Source organism: Leptodactylus fuscus, chromosome 9 (assembly GCF_031893055.1).
Source record: "Leptodactylus fuscus isolate aLepFus1 chromosome 9, aLepFus1.hap2, whole genome shotgun sequence".
NCBI lineage: Eukaryota > Metazoa > Chordata > Amphibia > Anura > Leptodactylidae > Leptodactylus > Leptodactylus fuscus.
The window spans coordinates 52,552,664-52,575,379 of record NC_134273.1 but is presented as its reverse complement, the minus strand read 5'-3'; the positions used below and the strand labels follow the sequence as shown (position 1 = coordinate 52,575,379).

Here is a 22,716-nt window from a genome sequence, read left to right as displayed (position 1 = left end):
CATTGCATTAGTGATCAGACCCCCTGGGGTTCAAGACCCCTAGGGGGTCTAATAAATGCAAAAAGATAAATAAAAAAAAAATATTAAAAAGTATTAAAAATTAAAAAGTATTAAAAATTCTAATCACCCCCCTTTCCATAGAACGCATATAAAAGTAGTTAAATATTGTGAAACACATACGTTAGGTATCCCTGTGCCCAAAAACGCCCGCTCTACAAATCTATAAAATTATTTTTCCTGTTCGGAAAACACCGTAGCAGGAAAGAGTCAAAAGTGCCAAAGTGCTGTTTTTTCACTGTTTTGCTTCTGATAAAAATTTTCAAGCAGACAGCAAAAACCTACATGTCGGTACAAGATTTTGAACGGACATTAGCAGCGGACACTAGCTGTCGGACACTGACGGTAGTATGAACGCTCCCTTTCACATTTATAATATTAGTAGGATATAATAATATTACACACGATTAGTAAATCTGCCCCAGTGTGATTGGCAAAACTCTTTAGCACCTTGGATGGAGATTACCACGAGGTTGATGATGATCAACAACGATTCTACCACCGGATGTTACCAGGGATAATAAACATTGTAGAATAATTTATCTTACTTGTATAGTGCTAACCTATTCCGCTGCGCTGTACATATACTGTCAGTCATTGTACATGGAAATAAAAGAATTCGGATATCTTCAGAAATATTTTCATTAACTATACAGCAGAGCCATAGCCTGACATGGATGGCACAGTCAGCTGTGTAAATGTAGTCTTACTGCCTGGCTTTGCACACTCAGCTGACCAAGTTGTAATGCCATACTTGGGTCGCAGCAGGATTGCAGGGACATGCTGAATGCTGTCTGCTGTAAAAGCCTGTGGATATCATTAGATTCTTCTAGGTCTCTATTGTCATATCACTGAAGAGCTACTGTTGTAAAAAAAAAAAAAAAAAAACTTTCTGGGTTAAAAAAAAGAGAATTGTAAATGGCATTCAGCATGGTCAGCAGAGCATGTATCTGCATGTTTGTCCGCTTAGTCAAAGGTATAATATAGAAAACACTGAGCTAACATGGGTTAGTGGTATGTGAAGTGGGGCGAGTGTCATGGCAGCTGAACGGGGATTCCTCGGATGAAAATAGAAACAAATAAAATGGGATTCTTATAGTAAGCTGGGATTTCCGCTCGCTTATGCTATAAATGTGACTAATAGTTATACTGTAGTTATACATAACTAAGGAGAAAAGTAAGTAAAACGTTAGAATTAGCTGGGTTTCTATATTGATCAATAATCATCTAAGTCACAATTATAGACAAATACCTTATAAGTAAACTAATAAGATGCAGTGAAATGTACCATTCATGTCTTAAAGAGGACCTTCCATGGATTAGGACACATGCGGGATATATACCGCTGGAAAGCCGACAGTGCACTCAATTCAACGCACTGTTGGCTTTCCCGATCTGTGCCCCGGGTGAAGAGCTATCGGTGCCGGTACCGTAGCTCTTCACAGTCACAAGGGCGTTTCTGAAAGTCTGTCAGGAACGTCCTTCTGCACAGCAGTGCCTACAGCGCTGTGCTGTGTGAGCGGGAAGGAACACCGTTACCGGCACTGATAGCTCTTCACCCGAGGCACAGATCGGGAAAGCGGACAGTGCGCTGAATTCAGTGCACTGTCGGCTTTCTAGCGGTGTATTACACCGCATGTGACCCAGGAGGTGAAAGGTCCTCTTTAAGTAAACATCCACAGTGCAATTGAATGGTTATCTGGGGAGTAATATAGCATTCCCTGCACTGGTTAAGCTTTATTACTAATATACACACCAGTGCCTTGCCGCCCTTTCTATTACTTATGCAGTTGTTCCTCTGTCTCCCCCACAGCCACTCTAACTCTAAGACATAATCAGTGCCTCAATAACTCAGGCCAAAGCTCCATTCGGAATGCAGTCGGTTATGTAACCTAGAGCTGGGGGAGGCAGAAGAACCAGAGTTCCAGTCTTCAATCTGCAAAAATAATAAATAGGGCTGTGGGAGACCAGGGTCTACATTAGTAATAATGCTTGAGAAGTGCAGGGAAGGCACTGCTACGCTTTATTACTCCCTGGATAACCCTTTTAAAGGGGCTCTATCATTGGAAAAAGTCATTTTTAACTAAACATATTCTTGCATAGCCTTTTCTTATACATATGCTAATTAGCCTCCAGCGTGCACCCTGTGTATGTGAGAGCAGGGAGATGAGTCATCAGCAGCAGCAGCCTGTGCTGTACACACAGCACACAGTGCTCACTGAGACTTCTGGGTGCACGCTGGAGGCTAATTAGCATATGAATAAAAACAGTCTCATTCAAAAACTACTGAGGTGATTTACATACAAAAGGTTTGTGTGGAATAGCATTTCTAAAGGATATACTTAGTTAAAAATGACTTTTCCCAATTAAAGAGTTCCTTTTAGCAGATATTCTTTTAGCTGAATGTACCTCAACCAAATGATTCATATAGCTACAAATAATATTTGAACATTGTTGCTAGCATCTTCTGATAGCAAAAAGTTTGGAGGCTTCCATACATATAAAACTATCATCAGCTATCACCAAAATGTGTGCGCTAGGGTGAATATTCTGTTTATGCTCAGAGTGTCAACTATGGTAAAGATGTCCATTGTCCAGGATGTAAAAGTGGGGGTGGAAGATGATAGGAAAAGGATCTAAATGGGTGGCATTTCATTCTAAAACTAACCGATCTGTATTATGTCACCACTTTTGCATATATGATGAAGTTTGGGCTCATCTATAAAAAAAAATAGGTCATGTTGCACAATATGGCAGTGTTCTGATGTTAGGAGGCATTAATTACCTCGATATCGATTGGTATAATGGGACAGCTAACGCTGTAAAGGGAAGCAGTTTTTGTATTTGCTGCAGCACGCTTTCTGTGGACAGAGAGCAGGAGATACAACTAAATAAACCCATTTGAATGGGTGAGAAAGATGTCCGGCCGTGAGCGGCAGTGAGCGTTTTGCGCTCTCCGCCGCGAAACCGGGTTTTATAATCCGGACACAGAGTCGGACATGCAGTACTCTGTGTCCGGATTAAAAAATCCAGTTTCGCGGCGGAGAGCACAAAACGCTCACCGCTGCTCACGGCCAGACCCGGTCTGTGCTTTGCGTCTTCTGGCATGCAGAAGACGGAAAGCACAGAACGGAAGGCTGAACGCAGGTGTGAACCTAGCGTTACTAGGTTTTTCACATCAGTAACTTTCAACAATTTTTGCATAGTCCAGTAGTACAAGCAAATATAAGAAACCTTGTAATATAACCTTGTATATCTTATCAGAGAAAAATACTGCTTTCTCCACTTATCTGGCTCTATTCTTCCCCTTTTCCTCACTCCTAAACAAGCGTTTTCTCTGAAACCCTGCTGAATTAGTCTTCCTAGAGCATGGCACACTGTAGCTGTCAGATGTATCACATTACAAAGACTTCTTGTGAAGAAAGGAATGTGGAGAACTGAGCAGTAAGAGACTGATGAAGCTAAATAGTAAGTTGTCATCTCACCCCAAGTGCTTTTTTCACATTAATCATGGTCAGTATTTCTCTATAATGTTCCATATGATTCTGATCGAGGGCTTCTGAGTGAATGAGAAATGAAATTTTAAAAAGTTATATGAGCAGACTATCCTCTGCTATCTGCGTGCAGTGTATAGGAGCTCCCTCCCTCTGTGTCCGTTCCCATTCTCTCCAATATATGATGAATGAAAAAAAAAATCTTACATGCACGATTTTGTATTACATCAGAAAACAAAAAAACAAAACAAAAACAACTTGATGAAGAAAGCTTCGATCATGTTTTTTACATTGTCGTGAATGGTGGTAGCTAGCAGTGAAGAGCTGCCTAGGTGTTGATCACATCTGGAAGAACTTACAAGTCACAAGTGTACAGTAATTTGTGTCCGTAATAAAATGAATATGTAACGTGCTCCTCCAAGTCCAGTTCATAGTGAGACATAGCAACATTCAGAAGCCATTCTTATTTCTCATCATTTAACGCTACACTGAAGGCTTGCCTGTTACTGACACACTGATCCATTTCATAAGACATCAGAGTAGATTTTAGCTGACAAATAGAAGAAAAATAATCTAGCAAATTGCCATAGTTTCCTCTTAGTACTTCTAATAAATCATGCTCTGTCAGAGAATGAATGAGAAAAGAGATCAGAAAAGCAATAGGAAGCAATGAAATTACAAGACCGTGGTGCATTGTGATACATTGTGTAAATCTGTGCAAAGTTTAAGCATCCTGTCCTCAGCCGCCCTCAATGTAATTATCATGCTGCATGTGACGGCCTGTGCTTCCCCAGTCATTGCTATGTTCCCTCTGGGCAGCCAGGTCAGATTAGGAGGGAAGTCTAGATCGACTGCCCAGCAGAATCCCCTGTTCACCATAATGAAGATATGAAGCTGCCTGCGGTGAAGGGGAGTCCTACTGAAATTCACTCAAAAGCTCTTGCCAGGATTAGTGAATGCTGAATTTTACAGCTTATTCGAGTCATATTTTGGATCCCTTCACTGTCAGAGAGCCCACATGCATCTGGAAGCAAATAAAACCCTGACAAAAAATGACTCTTCTACACCTCATGACTGTTTGTACGTGATTCATAGCGATGCAGAGCAAAGTAATGTGATAGTATCAATGTTATCTCATCAATAAGGATGTCTACTGAAAAGTTCCACTAGATCTCACCTGAAATAGCCAAACTCTGCAAGGTGTCCATACAATAGTTACAAGTGATGACTTAGGCTCCCTTTCCCTTCAGTTAGTTTCTTGTCACCTGTATCTGTATCCTTATCCCGCCTTGCATGCAGACGTGTATGGGGGCCACTTAGTGACTTAGTGTCATTTCTTGTGTGTCGAGAGGGGCCAGGAAGCAGAGACCATGGGGGTCTTTGGGTAATGGTAAAATTGGAGCCGTGGAGGATTCATAAGATATGACCTTTCTACTGCATTCTAAGCTTTTTGTTGTTCTCACTTGTAGGTTTGCAGCCATTATGTTTTGTATTTAGCTGCCCTGAAACCAGACCTTGATTCCCAGGGATAGAGAAAGCACTTACAGAATCCACCAAAGCTGTTTAAAAGCCGATGAGAGACCGTACGCCTCCCGTCCAACTTCATTACTATGTAATTCTCTTCTGTGACATGGTTTTTACATTTCTGCATTCCACCAGGCGCGGATCCTCTTTCTGTTCTCAGTCAGCCTCATAAATCATTTTCAAAAGTTTTTTTTTTTTTTTTTTTTTTAAACATAAATAATTCTTTTATATTAGATTATGAATTTTCAACCACGAATTTGGGAAGCAAATTCATGACTGTAACCTATCTGTATACTATATTATATTATAGTATTGTATAAATTCGTTAAAGGGGCTCTATCATTAGATTTTCGCGATTTGAGATAATCATATGCCTGAATAGCCTTTCAAGATTGTATTCAGGTGCTGCTAATCATTTTAGAAAAGACACCCCCCCCCCCCCCGTTTTAATAACATAACAGTAAAACCGATATACTAATCAGCCCCTCCGTGCACCCTGGGTGTTCGATGCACCCCCCGGCGTCATACCTTGCTCATGCCTACCTCTGTTGCTTGTGCTGTAATTTAGTCCTCCTCCTCCCTGCTAGTAACTGCCTCCAGCATCTGTATTCTCAGTGGTTGGGAAATGAAATCTCGCGCATGCACAGTAAGCATGCCGAGCGCCATTTTCTTGTGGAGAACTCTTACTGCGCATGCCCTAAATTTCAATTCCCAAACGCTAGAGGCGGTTACTCACAGGGAGGAGGATGACTAAATTAGAGCACAAGCCACAGAGGTGGGCGTGAGCAAGGGATGACCCTGAGGGGTGCACGGAACGCCCAGGGTGCACGGAGGGGCTAGTTAGCATATCAATTTTACCGGTATGTTATTAAAAAGGGGGGGGGGTGTCTTTTCTAAACCGATTAGCAGCACCTGAACCTGAAAATCTAATGATAGAGTCACTTTAAATATGACAATTTGGCTAACAAAGACTCTATTTGTGCTATAACCATTTGTAGACAAATACAAACTTTTTTTCTTGACAAGCAGTGGTGACATAATATATTGTAGGGGTCTAGGGACCAGATCATTATTATGTCTACTAGTGTAAGGGTCAGTCATAGAGTTTTTTGGCACTGATTTTGACGCTGAATCCACCTCAAAAATCAGGCAGTGTTCAGAGCTTTATATAATGGAATCCTTTCTGTAAGGGAAATACAGATGTCTTTTCTACAGTCCCACCAAATGATGACCTTTCCATCAATATTCCTATATCTTATGTATTCTTTTTTGGGGGTTTATGTACATTGATATACATTTATTAATGAAAATGTGCCAAAATTGCATGTATACCACATTTATGATTTGCTTTAGACACTCCTGTATTTTGCAAGATGCTGGGGCTTATTGCAAAGGGATTAGGCTTTCCTTAAAGGAGTCTGTCAGCAGCAAACTAGTGCTCAGAGTTTGTAAAATGGCTGTTTGATTTAGACAAAAATAAATAAATAAATAAAACTTCATTCCTATGTAAATGAGGTGAGAGTGCATTGGGGCATGTTCTGGGATGGCTGAACATTGCAGCAAGATCTTCCTCCCGCTCCATACCGCTACCAGCAATACTGATGTAACCAAACCATTATAGTCTACGGGGTCCGTGTGCTTTCATAAGCTCTCCGCATGCCAATTTATTCAGTATTCTGTTCAGGGGGGTCCCCATGCGGACTCCCCGAACGGATTACCAAACACAGATGTGAACCAGGCATTAGGCTAGATAGTCAAAGGCTGGGGCCCCACGTAGCGTAAATGCCGCAAATTGGCTGCAGTGGTAAAGCCACGGCACAAACCACTTTACAGTACCTGCATAGTGGAAAGGATTCTGGCTAATCCCATCCTCACAGTACAGAAAAGTATCCTATGCGGACATGCTGTAGTTTCCAAAAACATTGCATTTTTGTTAGTCAAAGCATGTCAATTATACTATGGAAACGCTGGTGTTTTCCATATAGGTATGATAGAAGCAGAAAGTTCAGAGGAAAAACTTTTCTGCTGTGTTTTTTTTTCTGCAGCGCTCTTTGGCTGTGGCATGCTACGTGGAACCATAGCCCAAAGAGGCAACAGATTTATTATCCGTCATCATCAACCAATGTGATAAATCTGGCACTTTTTTTAGACCATCTTGTCTAATACAGTTAGACAGTATTAGCAAATGTGCCTCGCTGTGTTGTCTTTGTGTTTTACATGATAGGCATATTATCTGGTTTTATTAGAAGCGCTTTTCTTTTCTTTATACAAACACAGCAATTTGTAATCCTGTGTCTTATTGTTGTGTATGACTGCTAGAGTATATAGAGCAGTGTAATGAGGTGATAGATGACATAATCGTGTTGAACTGTAGTAATTACCGTGTCACTTATTTTATTACTGCTTCTGAAACTACGGGAATAAACAAGTCTGCAAAATAGCTGGCAAACTGAAATTTCATGCTTCACCAAGGTAAATAGTGGGAAAAAAGAAATAGAAATTGCTACTCAAAGGGATAATAGTCCACAAGCCACAAGCTTTATATAGCACATATTTAATAAACTCATCCATCACTGCCCAGTCAGCTCATATTACTATCAAAAATGGATTGCTGACTGCTTGTTCTATTCATTTATTAGAGGGTCAGCAGTGTAACCTTCCAGAATGTTTACCACGTACCAGATTAGCACTCCGTCTTAATATACCAGAATAATGAAACACTGATGCAGTCATAGGACATTTTAATAGGAATTTTATTTATAAAATATATTTTGGAAAATGTTGATTCCAAGCGCTTTAATGGGGCTGTATAACCATAAAAACGCTTATGCACTTTGCATGGTGGCTCAGTGGTTAACACTGTATCCTTGTGGTGCTGGAGTCCTAGGTTCGCAACCAACATCTGCAAGGAATTTCCTTGCAAGGAGCTGTCCCTTTATTTGCGAGGGTTTTCTCCCATACCCCAAAGAAATATTGATAAGGTGTTTAGATCTGTGCGCACTACTTGGGACAGTGTTGACAATATGATGGCACCATAGAAGTGAGCAAAAAAAAAAAAAAAGTATACCTTCTCAAAGCAATAAGGTTTCTAGTTTGCTAGTACTTGTGAAGGTGTTATCTACGTCTGTGTTCTGTCTACCTCTGCCTGCTTACCTGACTTCTTAGCACTGGAATCTGCCTAATCACCATATTGACTCTGTACCTGTATCTACTGTGTGTCTGCTTCAGCCTCAGCCTGCATACTGTTAAATATGCCGTTTTGGAATGATAAGTTAGTACTGACATTATCCTTAAAGGGGTATTCCCATGTCGCATTCTCACCAGTCTTCACTGCTGTAAAATCTTCTTTCTTCCTGGTTTCTTGCATCATTTGGTGGGCGGGGTTTCATGCAACCTGCCATTTAGCTCCGCCCCCAAATTAGTTTGTAGCTCCGCCCACCTCATAGCGTGATCCTATGGGGCGGCTGAAGGGCCTGTGATGTCATCAAAGGTCCTCAAACAACACAATATGAAAAATACTGTCTGTCTCTGCCATAATGGACACAATTGAATTTGCTAACCTGATATCTGGGAGAACAGAAGAGAGTCCAGAAATGAAAGCAGCTCCTCTACTCTATCTGAGTGCAGGACCTAGGTCACGTGCTGCAGACACAGGAATAGCTAGAAACACAGGCTCGCTCCTGTGCACTTAGCCCCTCCACCCTCCCCCCTGAGAACAGCAGATACATCACTTGACTTTTGACCAGATAAGTCAAGGGCTGTGTCAACAATGAATTGAATAAAGTAAGATAGTGGACAAACAAAGCAGTTTTGCTGAAGCAGTGTATTTAGGAAAAGTCTTACATCCACATTAACAAGCAGTATAGATAGGATCCTTGTGATGGGACAACCCCTTTAAGAGATGCAGGTGCATGAGAGCTGTGCATGCAAGACATTCCAGAAACATTGGAGACCTGAAACATATATGGAATGGTCCAAAAACCTCTCTTCGGTGTTGTACAAATCTTTTTTGTTAGTACAGAAAAGGCTTAGCAGAGTTGATTGATGCTAAAGCGGGATCTACAGGTTATTAACTTTTCACTATTTCACTTACGGTAGTTTTTCCTCCCGCATTATTAATGTGCTTAATAAAATACAGTACATACGATTGTGTGTTACTTATAGTAGTTAGGGTTTGTCTAGAATTGTGACTCAGTTAACAATGTTTTATTAGTTACAGCACAAATCCTGGAAATGAGTAAGCAACAACTTACCTTTTTTTGCAACTTTAAAGGGGCTCTGTTATTGGGAAAAGTCATCTTTAACTAAACATATACTTACACAGTTCACAGAGGGACAAATGACACCATCTGCCCAAAAAAATAAACACATAAAATTTCACTTTTATTGATATCCTTTAAAACCAATCCAAAAAGTAAAACAAAATGATTGTGTTCCACCTGTTCAGTCCATACAGAAGTGAAGAAATAACTAGGGAGGGGCAATTGTATATACACCTATATATGCCCTATAGGATATTGAAACCCTCACTCCCTAATAAACCACAGTGGCTTTTTTCCAAACAGCAACTTGTGAACAGGACCCAAAGCATGAACTTCCAGCAAATCACTCCCCCCCCCCCCCCCTCTGAGGTTACTGGCCTATTGCCACGCCAACAGAGAGGAGAGAGGTACTGACAGTCAGGTCACCGTACAAATGCTGAACTGGATGATAAGTCCACTGACTAACTGGGAATTTATGACCCTACGCAGCGTTTCTTCTATTAAAAAGAGTCATCAGGGGTCTTTTTCTCACTTCACAAAATAAACAGCTAACACTGTAACACATGATAGCGGTGTGGTGTGCTGGCCGCTGGCAGGACCGCCGCTCAAAGATTCAGCCTTTAGAAATGCTATTCCACATGTATCTTTTGTATGTAAATTGTCTCAGTAGTTTTTGAATGAGCCCGTTTTTATTCATATTCTAATTAGCTTCCAGCGTGCACCCCAGAAATCTCAGCTGTGCTGCTGATGACTCATCTCCCTGCTCTCACACACAGCACACAGTGCTCACTGAGAACTTTCGGTGCTCGCTGGAGGCTAATTAGCATATGAATAAAAACGGGCTCATTCAAAAACTACTGAGGTGATTTACATACAAAAGGTAGGTGTGAAATAGCCTTTCTAAAGGCTATGCAAGGATGTGCTTAGTTAAAAATGACTTTTCTCAATGATAGAGCCCCTTTAACTGAAAAAAAAACCCCTTAAATATCTACATAGCAGTGGGAGATATGTGGTACTATCACTTGCAACCTGTGATACATGGATCACGGTGTGTTTTTATCACATAGCACACTGTATTATAGCTTTGGGCATATTCTGATGTAATTTGCTTGAGTGGGGTCATTTGCTGTAATACAGCTTCTGTGGGACCAATATTTAGTATTGCTGCCCAAAAATAGAAAACTGGAAAATAAAGAAAAGGAATATAAAGGAAAATAATATTTGAAGTGCACTAAAATGTTTTGGTGACACATGTAGGAAATGTAGCTACAGCCTAGATAATGAGCAATTCCTTTTATTCAAGCAGATTAGCAATTCTCAATTTTAATCTCAATTTTAATGTTTTTGCTTAAAGAAATTTAAAAAAGTAGAGTGAGCTAGGACAGAGAGTAGTCGTCAGATATATTTTGCACAATGTTTCTCGTCCAACCACCCAACTACAATGAAGAAACTGTAGATCGTAATTTGCAGCAGTGAGGACAAAGCCTGCAAAGAATATACTTTACCAGACTCCATGGCAACAATTTCACTATTCTGGTGAAAATCAATTTATTTGAAATGGTGAATTAATCAAATTAATGTCCCCTCTCAAAGTCTGTCAAATGGGCAGAATGTTTTTCAGTGTATTGTAGAGGCATGTCTAGCAGTCAACAATTCCACACCAAGAGGTACACACTACCCAAAAGTAGCCTCTGAGAGACTTTTTATAGGGCAGCGGGGTGGGCACCATTATTTCCTCTGAAAGCAAGATCCAGGGTCTAATCAGACAGCACATATAGTCATTTCTGCCTGAGACATAACTTAATGCTGAGTTCTGCAGCAATCTGACAATTCTATGTGGGTGTGTTTGGGTTTTTTTAGTGTATAATGCATGCACTTAAGTAAAGTAGCTGTACTCTATGTGTCCTGAAATTGACATTAGCATCTATAATATTGTAAACACATCAGTCACAGACATTTTGCCAGCAAATCTGATGGATGTGAATTTATCCTAAAGGGTTTAAATAAAAATTGCTTATGGGCTAAAATGAAATATACCGTAAGTCCTTACTCTTTACTCCCCAATACTGCTCCAGCAGCACTCCCATGGTAAACGCTATTATATAGTGAAGGGGAAGGGAATGCAGACATTTAGCTGGTGCTGTTTAAGGGGTCACCTTAATAGCTGTTTATGGGGCACATTTCTGATGCTGTTTATATGGTCTGGTATAACTGTTTTTGGGTTGTAGCTGGCATTGTGTATTGGGAGAGTAGTCTGCTGGAACAGTTTGCCTCTACGTATTATCTTCTAATACTGGTAAGGAGGTACTTGTGATGATACCATTAATGTAGGCCCTTTGGAAGTCCTTACAAGGGTGTGAGCTGTAAGTGTGGGTAGAATTTACATAAAAAAAAAGACTAGGAGTTACTCAAGGCACCTTCAATTTCCCTGAAATTGATATAAACAAGTTTGATGGATGTCTAATTTTTGTGGGGGTATTTTAAAGAGTACCACTGTGATTGGGTCGCTCAGGATATCACTGCATCATATGTCATATTTTGCATTTTCTGCTGCCAGATTTTCTTGTTTTTTTTTGTTTGTTTTTTTTGCAACATTGGTTGGACAAGGCTAAAACGAATAGCTGTTATCTTCCAGAAACAATACTACTCATGTCCAGAATAGGACTAAGCTGCAAAGTCAGACACAAACATGTTCAAAAGTATAGCCGATTATAGAAAAAAGTGGCCCTGGTTTTCTAGGCACATACAACCCCTTTAAGATCGACATAGAGCTGATACAGTCGTATATCCTACTGCACTGTACTTAGGTTTTATAGTGATAGCGTTCTTCTTTCAGCCTGCATTATCAGATTTACATTGCTCTGTATAATGGATGATTTAGTTTTTAAACTAAAACTGATTTTTGTGCTCTTGTCTGTTTCAATGTTTTATACTTTAACATCCGATTATTGAGAAAAGGGTCAATTGGAATCCAATTCTTTACTATGGTGCTAAGACTTGCGGAAGACCTGAATCCACGCTTTATAAAATGGGTCAATTGGTGCTTTGTTATTCAAAACGATGATCCTCAATGTTTCAAAGTGCATTTGGAGAGATTCTTTGGACGGATGGAGATTTTACGTTACATAGTTTCAGTGCTTCGTTTTTTTTTTAACTGCAGAAGTACATTTTTTCATCCTAAATAGTAGTATGTCACTAACCTGTTACCAGAAGACTTGTTACAATGACAGTATCAATAGCACTACAAAAGTACAACATCTCTTCAAGGAAGGTGTTTAAAGACAGGGTTATTTTTTAGGGGGGAGGGAATCTTCTAAAATGAATAATTTTGTTAATATTCTTAGTACAAGTGCATCTCAATGAATTAGAATACAATCCAAGCTGCTTGAGGTCTAGTGTGAAGTTTCCACAATCAGTGATGGTTTGGAGAGTCTGCTGGTGTAGGTCCACCGTGTTTTATCAAGACCAAAGTCAGCGCAGCCATCTACAAGGAAATTCTACAGCACTTCAGGCTTCCTTCTGCAGACAAACTATTTGGAGATGAAATTTTCATTTTCCAACAGGACTTGGCCCCTGTCCACACTGCCAAATGTTACCTGGTTTAATAACCATGGTATCACTGTGCTTGATTGGCCAGCAAACGCGTCTGACCTTAACCTCATAGAGAATCTATGGGGTATTGTCAAGAGGAAGATGAGAGACCCCAGACCCAACAATGCAGACGAGATGAAGGCTGCTATCATACAACCTGGGCTTCCATAACAGCTCTGCAGTGCCATAGGCAGATCCCTCCATGCCACATTGCCGCATTGATGCCGTCATTCATGCAAAAGGAGCCCTGACCCAAGTATTGAGGGTATTTACTGTACATACATCTCATTTGGCCAACATTTCTGTGTTAAATAATTTTTTTTACAGTTGGTCCTATATAATATTCTAATTTTCTGAGATAATGACTTTTGGGTTTTTCCATAAAATTAAAATTATATTTCATGTAATCTCCAGAACCCAGTAGGGGCCAGGGAGAAGCAGGACGGTACCAATATACTGCATATTACAGTACCTGCAAAGTGGATGAAATTCTCACTAATCCAATCTACACATTGCAGAAAAAAATCTGCAGCGGAAATGCTGCGATTTCAAAAAATGTGTTTTTGTAAATTGCAGCATGTCACTGTGGAAAAATTGCAGCATACTTATATGGAAATGCTGGTGTTTTTGATATAGGTAGAGACAGAAATCTGCAGAGGAAAACTTTACGGGCTTTCTGTAAAGAAAAAAAAATAAAATAGTATTTCTTGTGCCATATCCCCCTCTTCTGCCCGTCGTTCACCACTTTTTGTGAAAATGATCGGGAAGGGATGTGATGGCATATTTATTATGACTTATGCTAAAACTGCCATGACTTATATGCCGGAGTCTCTTGATAATTCAGGCCCACCTCATACAAGTCAGGAGCCTTTATAAGCCTGGCATAGAAAACACCTGAATAAATTTTCCTCTGTAAATTCAAAATGACAAAATTCTATCAAATGAATGACAAGACTTGTTAGATATTCTTGCTAGATATTACTAATTTGCATGTGCTGAGAATGTTTAGATACCGAATAATGCAAGTGATATTGTACAGAACTCATCATTTTTTACCTGCAGCATTTCCATTTTTCTCTGTCTAATACTGATATTTTTGCACTTTTTCTCCTGGTGATCATCACTACATTTTAGGCTTCAGGCACATAGCAGTATGACGGATCTTTTGTATGGAGCTCTAATAGAGATACAAGGTCCCTTACCATACATGTATATGTGTTTCATTTCATATGGAAGCAGGGTTTTTATGTCAGATTCTGTATGACTGACAAAAATAAATTGTGGCATGTTCCATCAAACTGCATATACATACATACATATATATAATAAAACCAGTGAAATAAGTAAATCTTTACGTCAGGCGCAGGATAAGGAAAATAAAATGCAGCCTTAACTTCAGGCAAAACAAAACCTGCTCGTCTGAGCACTAACTAAACAGAAAATACTAACTGTACATGCATATAACTTACTACAAGCCACATGAATCAACCAAAACAACACTGTACTGTAACACAAGGCTCTCAGTGTCCGGACAGACCCAGGTGCCTCTTCTCACTCCTAGGCCCTGAAGTGAAGGCTCAGCAGCCTTTTATGGCCCAGTAATGAGCCTATGACCCATACCTGGGATGAGGCCTCCTCAAAACCTGCCCTGGACCACACATAAGTCAGGAATCTAGGTGAGATATACCGTGACTCCAGCACTCTGCCTATCACCTTCTTACAATATATATGTACATATGTGAAGGCGTTCGCCAGTTTTCTGGCACAGTTGTACGATAATGTTGCGCCTCTTTGACATAAGCCCCTTTCTTGTTCCAAAGATGCACCACGTCCCCTTTTCTGCCCTTCACTCACCATTTTCTGCAGATGTGTGTGGAGTGTTGTGTTCTCCATTCATACGACAGTGTGGCAGAGCCTTTATGGCAGTGCATGGATCCTGTATACTATATGCTCGGTGCCAGTGCCTTTACTCACCGCTACAGTTTTGTTTGTTACCAATTTTTACATAGCTCTACATCTGAAGAATCAATGAGTTAAAACTGTCGAAGTTTCCATGCTGTGATCTGAGATCCTGGCTGTGCTAATTGAGTAAGATTATGTGCAGGTGGATATGCTGGCTGTATAAATAGCCGGGAAAACACTCCGTTGATGTTGATCCAACACTTGATTAGATAGCAGGGAGGGGGTCCTGTTTACTACAGGCAAAGATATGACAGCACAGACATTCATCTGGAGACAGGGGGTCATTACCTTATCACAGGTTTATAGGTGAGAATATTACCGTACTTACTGGATTCATGGTAATGCCTGATCTCTGGGTTTTCACTCATCTGTTACGATACAATCTGTTACGATATCCACACTGGTAATCTAAAAAGATAGCAATGTGTGTGGAGGACTAAGCCTCCCCTTATTACAGCTGAACGATCACCCATTATTTTTCCTTAACTATTGGTAGGCCCTTAGTAGAGACAGGTAGATTTGTCATAAGCTGTGGCTGAGATGTGAGAAAAGACTTGCCACAGTCGGCAATGTGGTGGTCGCCTAGAGACTGTTCCCTAGGAAGCTGTGCATCGAGCGGAAATGGCGCGTCTAAAAGAGGGGAGCGTTAGAGAAAGGGGGGAAGGGTCAGAAGGGACGACGTTGTATCTGGATGTGTGTCGAATTTTCCTGCAGTTACTACCACAGGAACATGAGGCCTCACAGTTTCCTCTAACTAGTCATGTAGTCTGCACTGAGTGAAAGAGCATTAGTCTGTGTAGCTGCTATTGCTATGGTGAATCCCTTTCTCCCTTTATTTATTTAGAATTTAAAGCAGTATATACATTAATAAGAAGGTCCCCATCTAACTGCCCCCCTGGTGCTCCAGTGCCTCGGGCCTTGTTGGCAGAGTGGTCACAGGTCAGCCATGCCAGTACATATGTGGGCTAGCAACCTATAAACAAGGACCAGCGAGCAGCCTCGAGACATCTGGGCTGGATCTTATTCTAATTTTAGGACACTTACTTACACTTTGTGTTTTACAACTCACAGAGTATTTCTATACTTGGTGACACCACATAAAATTTCAGCAAAGTTCGGTATGGCATTCCAGATTTAGTGAAACTGTTAGGGTAAGTTCATACAGAGTTTTTTGGACTGGAACCTGAGGCGGAGGCCACCTCAGGTTCCAGTCCAAAAGCTGGGTGGCTGCGACTGAAAGCCGGTGCAGTGCATCGGCATCCAGCCGTGCACTCCACTTTGGATTAGGCCCAGTGAATGGGCCTAGTCCGGAGGAGGGAGTGTCTTCAGGCCGAATCACGAGGCGACTCAGCCTGAAGAATGAGCATCTCTCTTCTTTTTTTTTTTCCGGCTCCTGGAAAAAAACTCCTGAGAGGTTCCCATTGTTTTCAATGGTAGCCGTCCTTTTGGTCAGGATTTTGAGGCAGATACGGCCTCAAAATCCTGACCAAAAAACTCTGCGCGAACTGACCCGACTGTATTCACATTTCAGATTAAAAATCTAATGTATATTCCCACAGTACTAATTCAAGATTATATTGCTTTCTATATGAGAGTTGCAGCACATCCACACCACATTTACAAGAATTATCCTTATTCCTACTGCTTTGGATTTCTGGCCAAAATAAATACTGTGCCACTTTTTTCCATGGCAGATTTAATTCCACGTGGAAGTTTTCTCATGCATGTGGCATATTGGTTTCAAGAGAATGTTGTCAGGGAACCAAAATTTGCATGAAATTTCAACATACATGTGTGCACATTGCTGTAATACAGTTGAACTGAGAGTCAGCAGACTTTCAATCCAGCCTTAGGCTAATTGCCTATTCACATGGAGTAAACAGGCGCGCAATGCGCCGCGTTTACGCGTCCCGTAAACGCGGCACATTGCGTGCCGCGTTTACTCCGTGTGAATAGGCCCTATGACCCCACGTAGCGGGCTACAGCAAAAACAAAAATATGCTGTGGAAAAAAAACGCAGAAGAAATGCATTGTGGTTTTTTTTCATAGCATTTTTCACCGAAAGTCTGTAGACAACTTGTCTTCTGTGGACTTTCTGCTACTATTATACCTATATGGAAAACTGTTTTCCGCTGCGGATTTTTTTGCAATGTGTAGAAGAGATTAGCCACAATCCCATCTACCTTGCAGATAATATAACCTTCTTTTTTACCGCGGCCAAAATGCTGCATTTACGCACTGTGGGGCCCGAGTCTAAAATGGGATTAAAGTATACTAACAACATTATACTGTATAAGAAGGGCTACAATAATATTACAGGGGCAAGAACAAACGCTAGGATGCTGGGCCAGACTCATTAAGACTATTTAGTCTTTATTTTCTTTTGTACGCCTGTCTTAGGCCTTGACTGTCACAAGTCGCAACTGATTCCTCAAGAGATTCCAGCCTCTTAACAAATCAAACAGAATGGACCAGGTTTCCTGTATAACTAGAAAATGGTGTAAGTTATAATAAATATGTTGGGCCAAAGCATCTACCTCATTCTGCCCACATTTGCGCAAAAGTGTGAAGTGAGGTGCAGAATGCGGGATGTGGCGAATGATGGGTGTAAGAAAAGGCCTTGTATCAAATGTGCACCACATTATCCCGTCTATGCCAGAAAACTGGCATATATGAGATATTAATCCCCCCCCCCCATAGTTTGTAAGCTTAGCACTATTCTATCTCTGTAAACGCTCTATGTATACACTTGCTGGGAACCCCACCACTGTTACCCCCACTTATTTATTATCCTGAAACCTCATTGCTCCACACTTCACCAGGTGGTTCAGTGTGTACAGTTCTGCTACATTTGAAGTCTATTGGATTGAGGGAGACAGTCCATTAAGCTCTGAATGGAGTAGCAGGGCACATGCTTTACCACCCACTCCAATAATCTCCTTCACTCAGTGAAGTGGATTGGGAGGCACAGGACCCAGCTCTAGTAACTGACTTAGATCCTAGGTTGGGGCCCCTGCCAGGGGCATAAGTCAAGGGGGTGCAGTCACACCGGGGCCCAGGAGCCTTAGGGGGCCCATAAGCACTGACATCAGTAATGAGATTGCAGCTTCTATCTGGCCCATAAGCCAAGGAGACCCACAGATTACCCTAACCACACTAAAATGGATTAAACTCCTTAGCACCCGTAACCATTACTATCAAGAATTCGTTATAGGGATGAGGTGGGACTCGGAGAAAAGATTGCATCGGGGCCCACAAGATTTTAGGTACGCCTCTGGCCCAAGCGATTAGACATTTGTAACCTATCCTGTGGGTAGTTGATAAATTTCCATAAAGGGACTTCCACTGAAGTCTCTAAAACCTTCCTCCTACTAGTGATGAACATACTAATATATTAGGCTGTGCTGTAAAGTGAAAAAAAGATGTCTTTCTTTACCATCATGAGGTTAAGGCCTCTGCACTGACATCTAGTGGCCAATCTAAAAATTGTAATATTTCATTATTTCTTTTAGGATTTTCGCATTTATATATCTGTCAGACAGTACTTTTAATTTAGATGTAATTTGCTAAACGTAGCATTTATTATCTGCCCTTAACTATGTTATTTAGTCTACTGTGCATGATGCAGGATGGTTCTGCCTATCTGTGTCCTTCCTAATAGAGGAAGGTCTGTCCATGAATAATATAGTATGCATGAATTTAGCAATGCACCCTACCTATATCACGTAACAGCTCCAAATATCATCAGACAGAGGCACTCCTGCCATGACAAAAGACATACTTGTGTCTGAGACTAGCAGCACTTGCTCCTCCACACCATTTTCTTGAATATTGAGCAAAATGCTGAATAAAGGGAATATATTATTTTTTTTAATTCACTAAAAGCAATAAAATATATCATTTTTTTTGTAATCTGTTTGATTTATTGCTTACATTTACATTATTACATTACATTTTCTTATTCTGTTTTTTTGTGCATGGTTATGGCGGCTGCCATTTTTTTCTGAGCTTCTTCTTGGCACTGTTAGCGGCATTTAGTGATATGCTTTACAACATAGTCATGGCCACAGGCAGCAATGTACTGGAATTGGCTCAGTGAGAGGGTTTTCTAGGTATGCTCTGTGCAGGGTAGACAGAAGTGGATGTAATCATCGGTGTTATCTTTTAATTCTGTCTGTGATGTCGGTGAAATGATTACTGCAAGGAAAGTGTAGGTCTATTATTAGGCTTAGTGGCCAAAAATTCTTCAAAAATCCTTTAAAATTACATGTAATATAAAAACTTGATTTAAGATAATAGGTCATGTTCTGGTGATATATTGGCTTTACTAATCAGTTTCTCTATTTCCTGTCCTATAATGAGCAATGCAGAAAAGGAAAAGTAAGCTGAATAATCACCATAACAGGGTAACATACTGTCCAGATATGGGCAGATAACAGGGTAACATACTGTCCAGATATGGGCAGATATCAGGGTAACATACTGTCCAGATATGGGCAGATAACAGGGTAACATACTGTCCAGATATGGGCAGATAACAGGGTAACATACTGTCCAGATATGGGCAGATAACAGGGTAACATACTGTCCAGATATGGGCAGATATCAGGGTAACATACTGTCCAGATATAGGCAGATAACAGGGTAACATACTGTCCAGATATGGGCAGATAACAGGGTAACATACTGGCCAGATATGGGCAGATAACAGGGTAACATACTGTCCAGATATGGGCAGATAACAGGGTAACATCTGGCCAGATATTACTGTATACTTTGTTGTTGCCCTTATCACATGGATATCTGTACAACAAACTGTAGAATAACAGGCAAACTCTACTTTCTCTATTTTTTCAGCGTGGTTAATAGACTTGGTCAAGAATGACTTGTAGTAAATGATATTTTACTCACTTCATGTTTTTTTTTTCTATTTCTTTCTAGGTCGAGCTGGGAACTGCCTGACTTAAGAGAAGGACGGGTAAAAGCCATTAGTGACTCAGATGGAGTAAGCTACCCGTGGTATGGAAACACCACTGAAACTGTGACCTTGATGGGTCCCACAAACAAAATTTCCAGGTTCTCAGTAAGCATGAATGATAACTTCTACCCTAGTGTGACGTGGGCCGTGCCTGTGAGTGAAAGCAATGTGCCCATGCTCACCAGAATTAAAAGAGACCAAAGTTTCACAACTTGGTTGGTAGCTATGAATGCAAACACCAAGGAGAAGATCATTCTACAAACAATCAAATGGAGGATGAGGGTAGACATTGAGGTGGATCCCACTCAGATACTGGGCAAACGGGCCAGACTGGTGGGTAGGACTCAGCAGGAGCAGCCTAGGGTTTTAAGCCGCATGGAGCCAATCCCACCCAATGCACTGGTAAAGCCCAATGCGAATGATGCACAGGTGCTAATGTGGAGGCCGAAAAGAGGACAACCGGTAATAGTTATTCCTCCTAAGTAGGACTAAATGGAGCCTGAAGAAAGAGAAGAGGAAAACAAGGGATTCTCAAGCTACTTTTTAGCTTGGAGGACAATGCATGGGGACGACAAATCTTTGCAGTGGTTATTTATTGTGCACATTTTGGAGTGTGTACAACCCTTTTATACAGTTTATTTATTTCAATGAACTCAAAAGGCTTTTGCCATAACTGTTTCATAGTGCCTGTGGCCAAACAGAAGTAAAACCAGATGCTCAGTTAATGACTTTCCTATCAGTTAAACTCATGTATGCGGTGCTGTTTGCATTTCTAAAGAATCACTTTGGTTGAATGCAGTTCCAGGGAATTTCTTAAGAATGGGACAAGTAGTATATCTGAGCAATCTGTGATGCCTAACCAATACAATGAGAAATTTGGATGCGCAAATCAGCTATTTCCATCTTAAAAATTCAGCAACTGAACCGAAGATGCCATTACATATTAAAGATTTTATTGACTGAATTGCTAATACTTTTCATTCTGAAATGATCCACATTTGAAGCATATGTTCTCCTTTGAATTACATTTTTCATTTAACATACATATAAAGCCTATATAGAAACATTTATTGTCTATACAGAGCTGGCTCAGGTCATTTCTAATGTATGATGTAATGTGCATCGTAAGACTACTTTAACCCTTAGTGGAAATGCTGCGGATTTTCCATTTGGATTTACAGGTGGAAATTTCTCAGTGCAATACAGTTTCAGCAAAGTAGATGAGATTTTAAGAAATGTTACCCACACACTGCAGAAAACTTCCATGCATAAATTGAAATGCGGTGCGGAATTTATATTCATGGCTTGCGATGCATATGATAGAATCCGCACCAAGATCTTCTATGGACTCTCATCTGAATTACAGTGCGGTCCACTATGGGATGGGGAAGGGGGTCAACATCTTGTTTGGATGTACCCTCAAAGCCAAACTGAGCTGTTAGGATTGTAACTTTCAATAAGTGTGTCAACTGTTTCCAAAAAAGAAGAAAAGAGCAAAAACTTGAATGCAGGTCTTATTATAAGGTATTATGTCGGGCCATTGCACAGTCGTTCGCAGTAGGCTGTGTAGTAATACATAGAGTCCCTAATGTGCCACACGACAAAGTTGTAGTAAAACCATGTGCTGCTGTATGGTACTCCATACGCTATGGTATAGCAGTTTTATTCTTCCTAGAGAGCATTGCTTTCAAAAGAAACATCTAACGGAACTCTCTTTTTGTAAGGTTCCATATTAAAGACCCATAGTCTACACGTAGTGTATTATGTCTGCGTACAGCTCATAGGTTGTACGGAGCTCTAATATACGCATGTGCACAAGATTCAATACAGACTATTAGTTAGGACCAGTATAAGATAAATAAAGCAATATATTTACAAAGTTAATCAAAATTATATGTAAAAGGATGTTTAACTCTCATAGTAACGGTTTAAGAGTATTCTGTAAATATCCCCCATGTTTGGGAAAAAGTCAGACGGACTCCTGCTGGAGATGGACACCCTAATGCTGATTCCATCCATCTGGGTACCAGTAATGCGTTTCATTGCTGGCTCCTGGTCCAAAAGAGACTGTCCAAAAATTGAAACCATTCATTACAAAATACCTTGTATTTGTACCCCTCATAATAAGCAAAAGATGTCCTAAAGAGGAGCTTCACTTTACATCATTTTATTAAAGGTTCAGATTCTTATCTAAAGCAAGCAAATATATGAGTGAAGTGTATATTGCTTACAAAGCAAAGGAACAGGATTTTTTTTTTTAATATCCCTGTGGAACAAATGTGTGTTGATTTCTAAGCAACCTGAAAAGAAATTTCTTTTGTTTAAACTTTAAATAAAAAATACAAAATCTGAAAGTGTCCTGACTACAGCGATCACTAACCCTACATGCATATTCCACATGAACATGCTTTATATATGTCACCAGATAAGCATCTGTGGGGCCATAATATAGCTCCATACAACTGAGAAAGTAGTGTTCACAAAGCCCTCGTTTTAACCTGTGACATGCAGACTCTCAGCAAGAATAATAAACTTTTTATTCTGAGGGCATTTTTACTCAGTTATTTTTGGTATGATATGTCCTTAAAACTGGTTTTCCTCCATTTATGTAAAGTTAGAGTTTCATTTTAAAGTGAAAAATGTGAAACTCCTCCTATAAAACCAATTAAAAAAAGCAGAGCCGGCTCCAGGTTTTTGTGCCCTTTTGGAGCAACCTACAGTGCCTTGCGAAAGTATTCGGCCCCCTTGAACTTTTCAACCTTTTGCCACATTTTGTGCTGTTCTCCTCATATTTATTAGTTAAATGTCCTGTATTACTAATTCCTTCTCATGTTATTTCTATGTATTG

General features: G+C 40.4%; 1 protein-coding gene across 1 annotated transcript in view; it reads left to right on the top strand.

Moving 5' to 3' along the window:
* Window positions 1-22,222, top strand: part of LOC142218180 (protein FAM78B) — a 59,654-nt gene extending 37,432 nt beyond the window's left edge. The window contains exon 2 of the mRNA XM_075286718.1: window positions 19,832-22,222. Coding sequence (XP_075142819.1) covers window positions 19,832-20,354 — 523 coding nt within the window. The 3' untranslated portion in view covers window positions 20,355-22,222. The remainder of the gene's footprint in view (window positions 1-19,831) is intronic.
* Window positions 22,223-22,716: the final 494 nt, after the last annotated feature.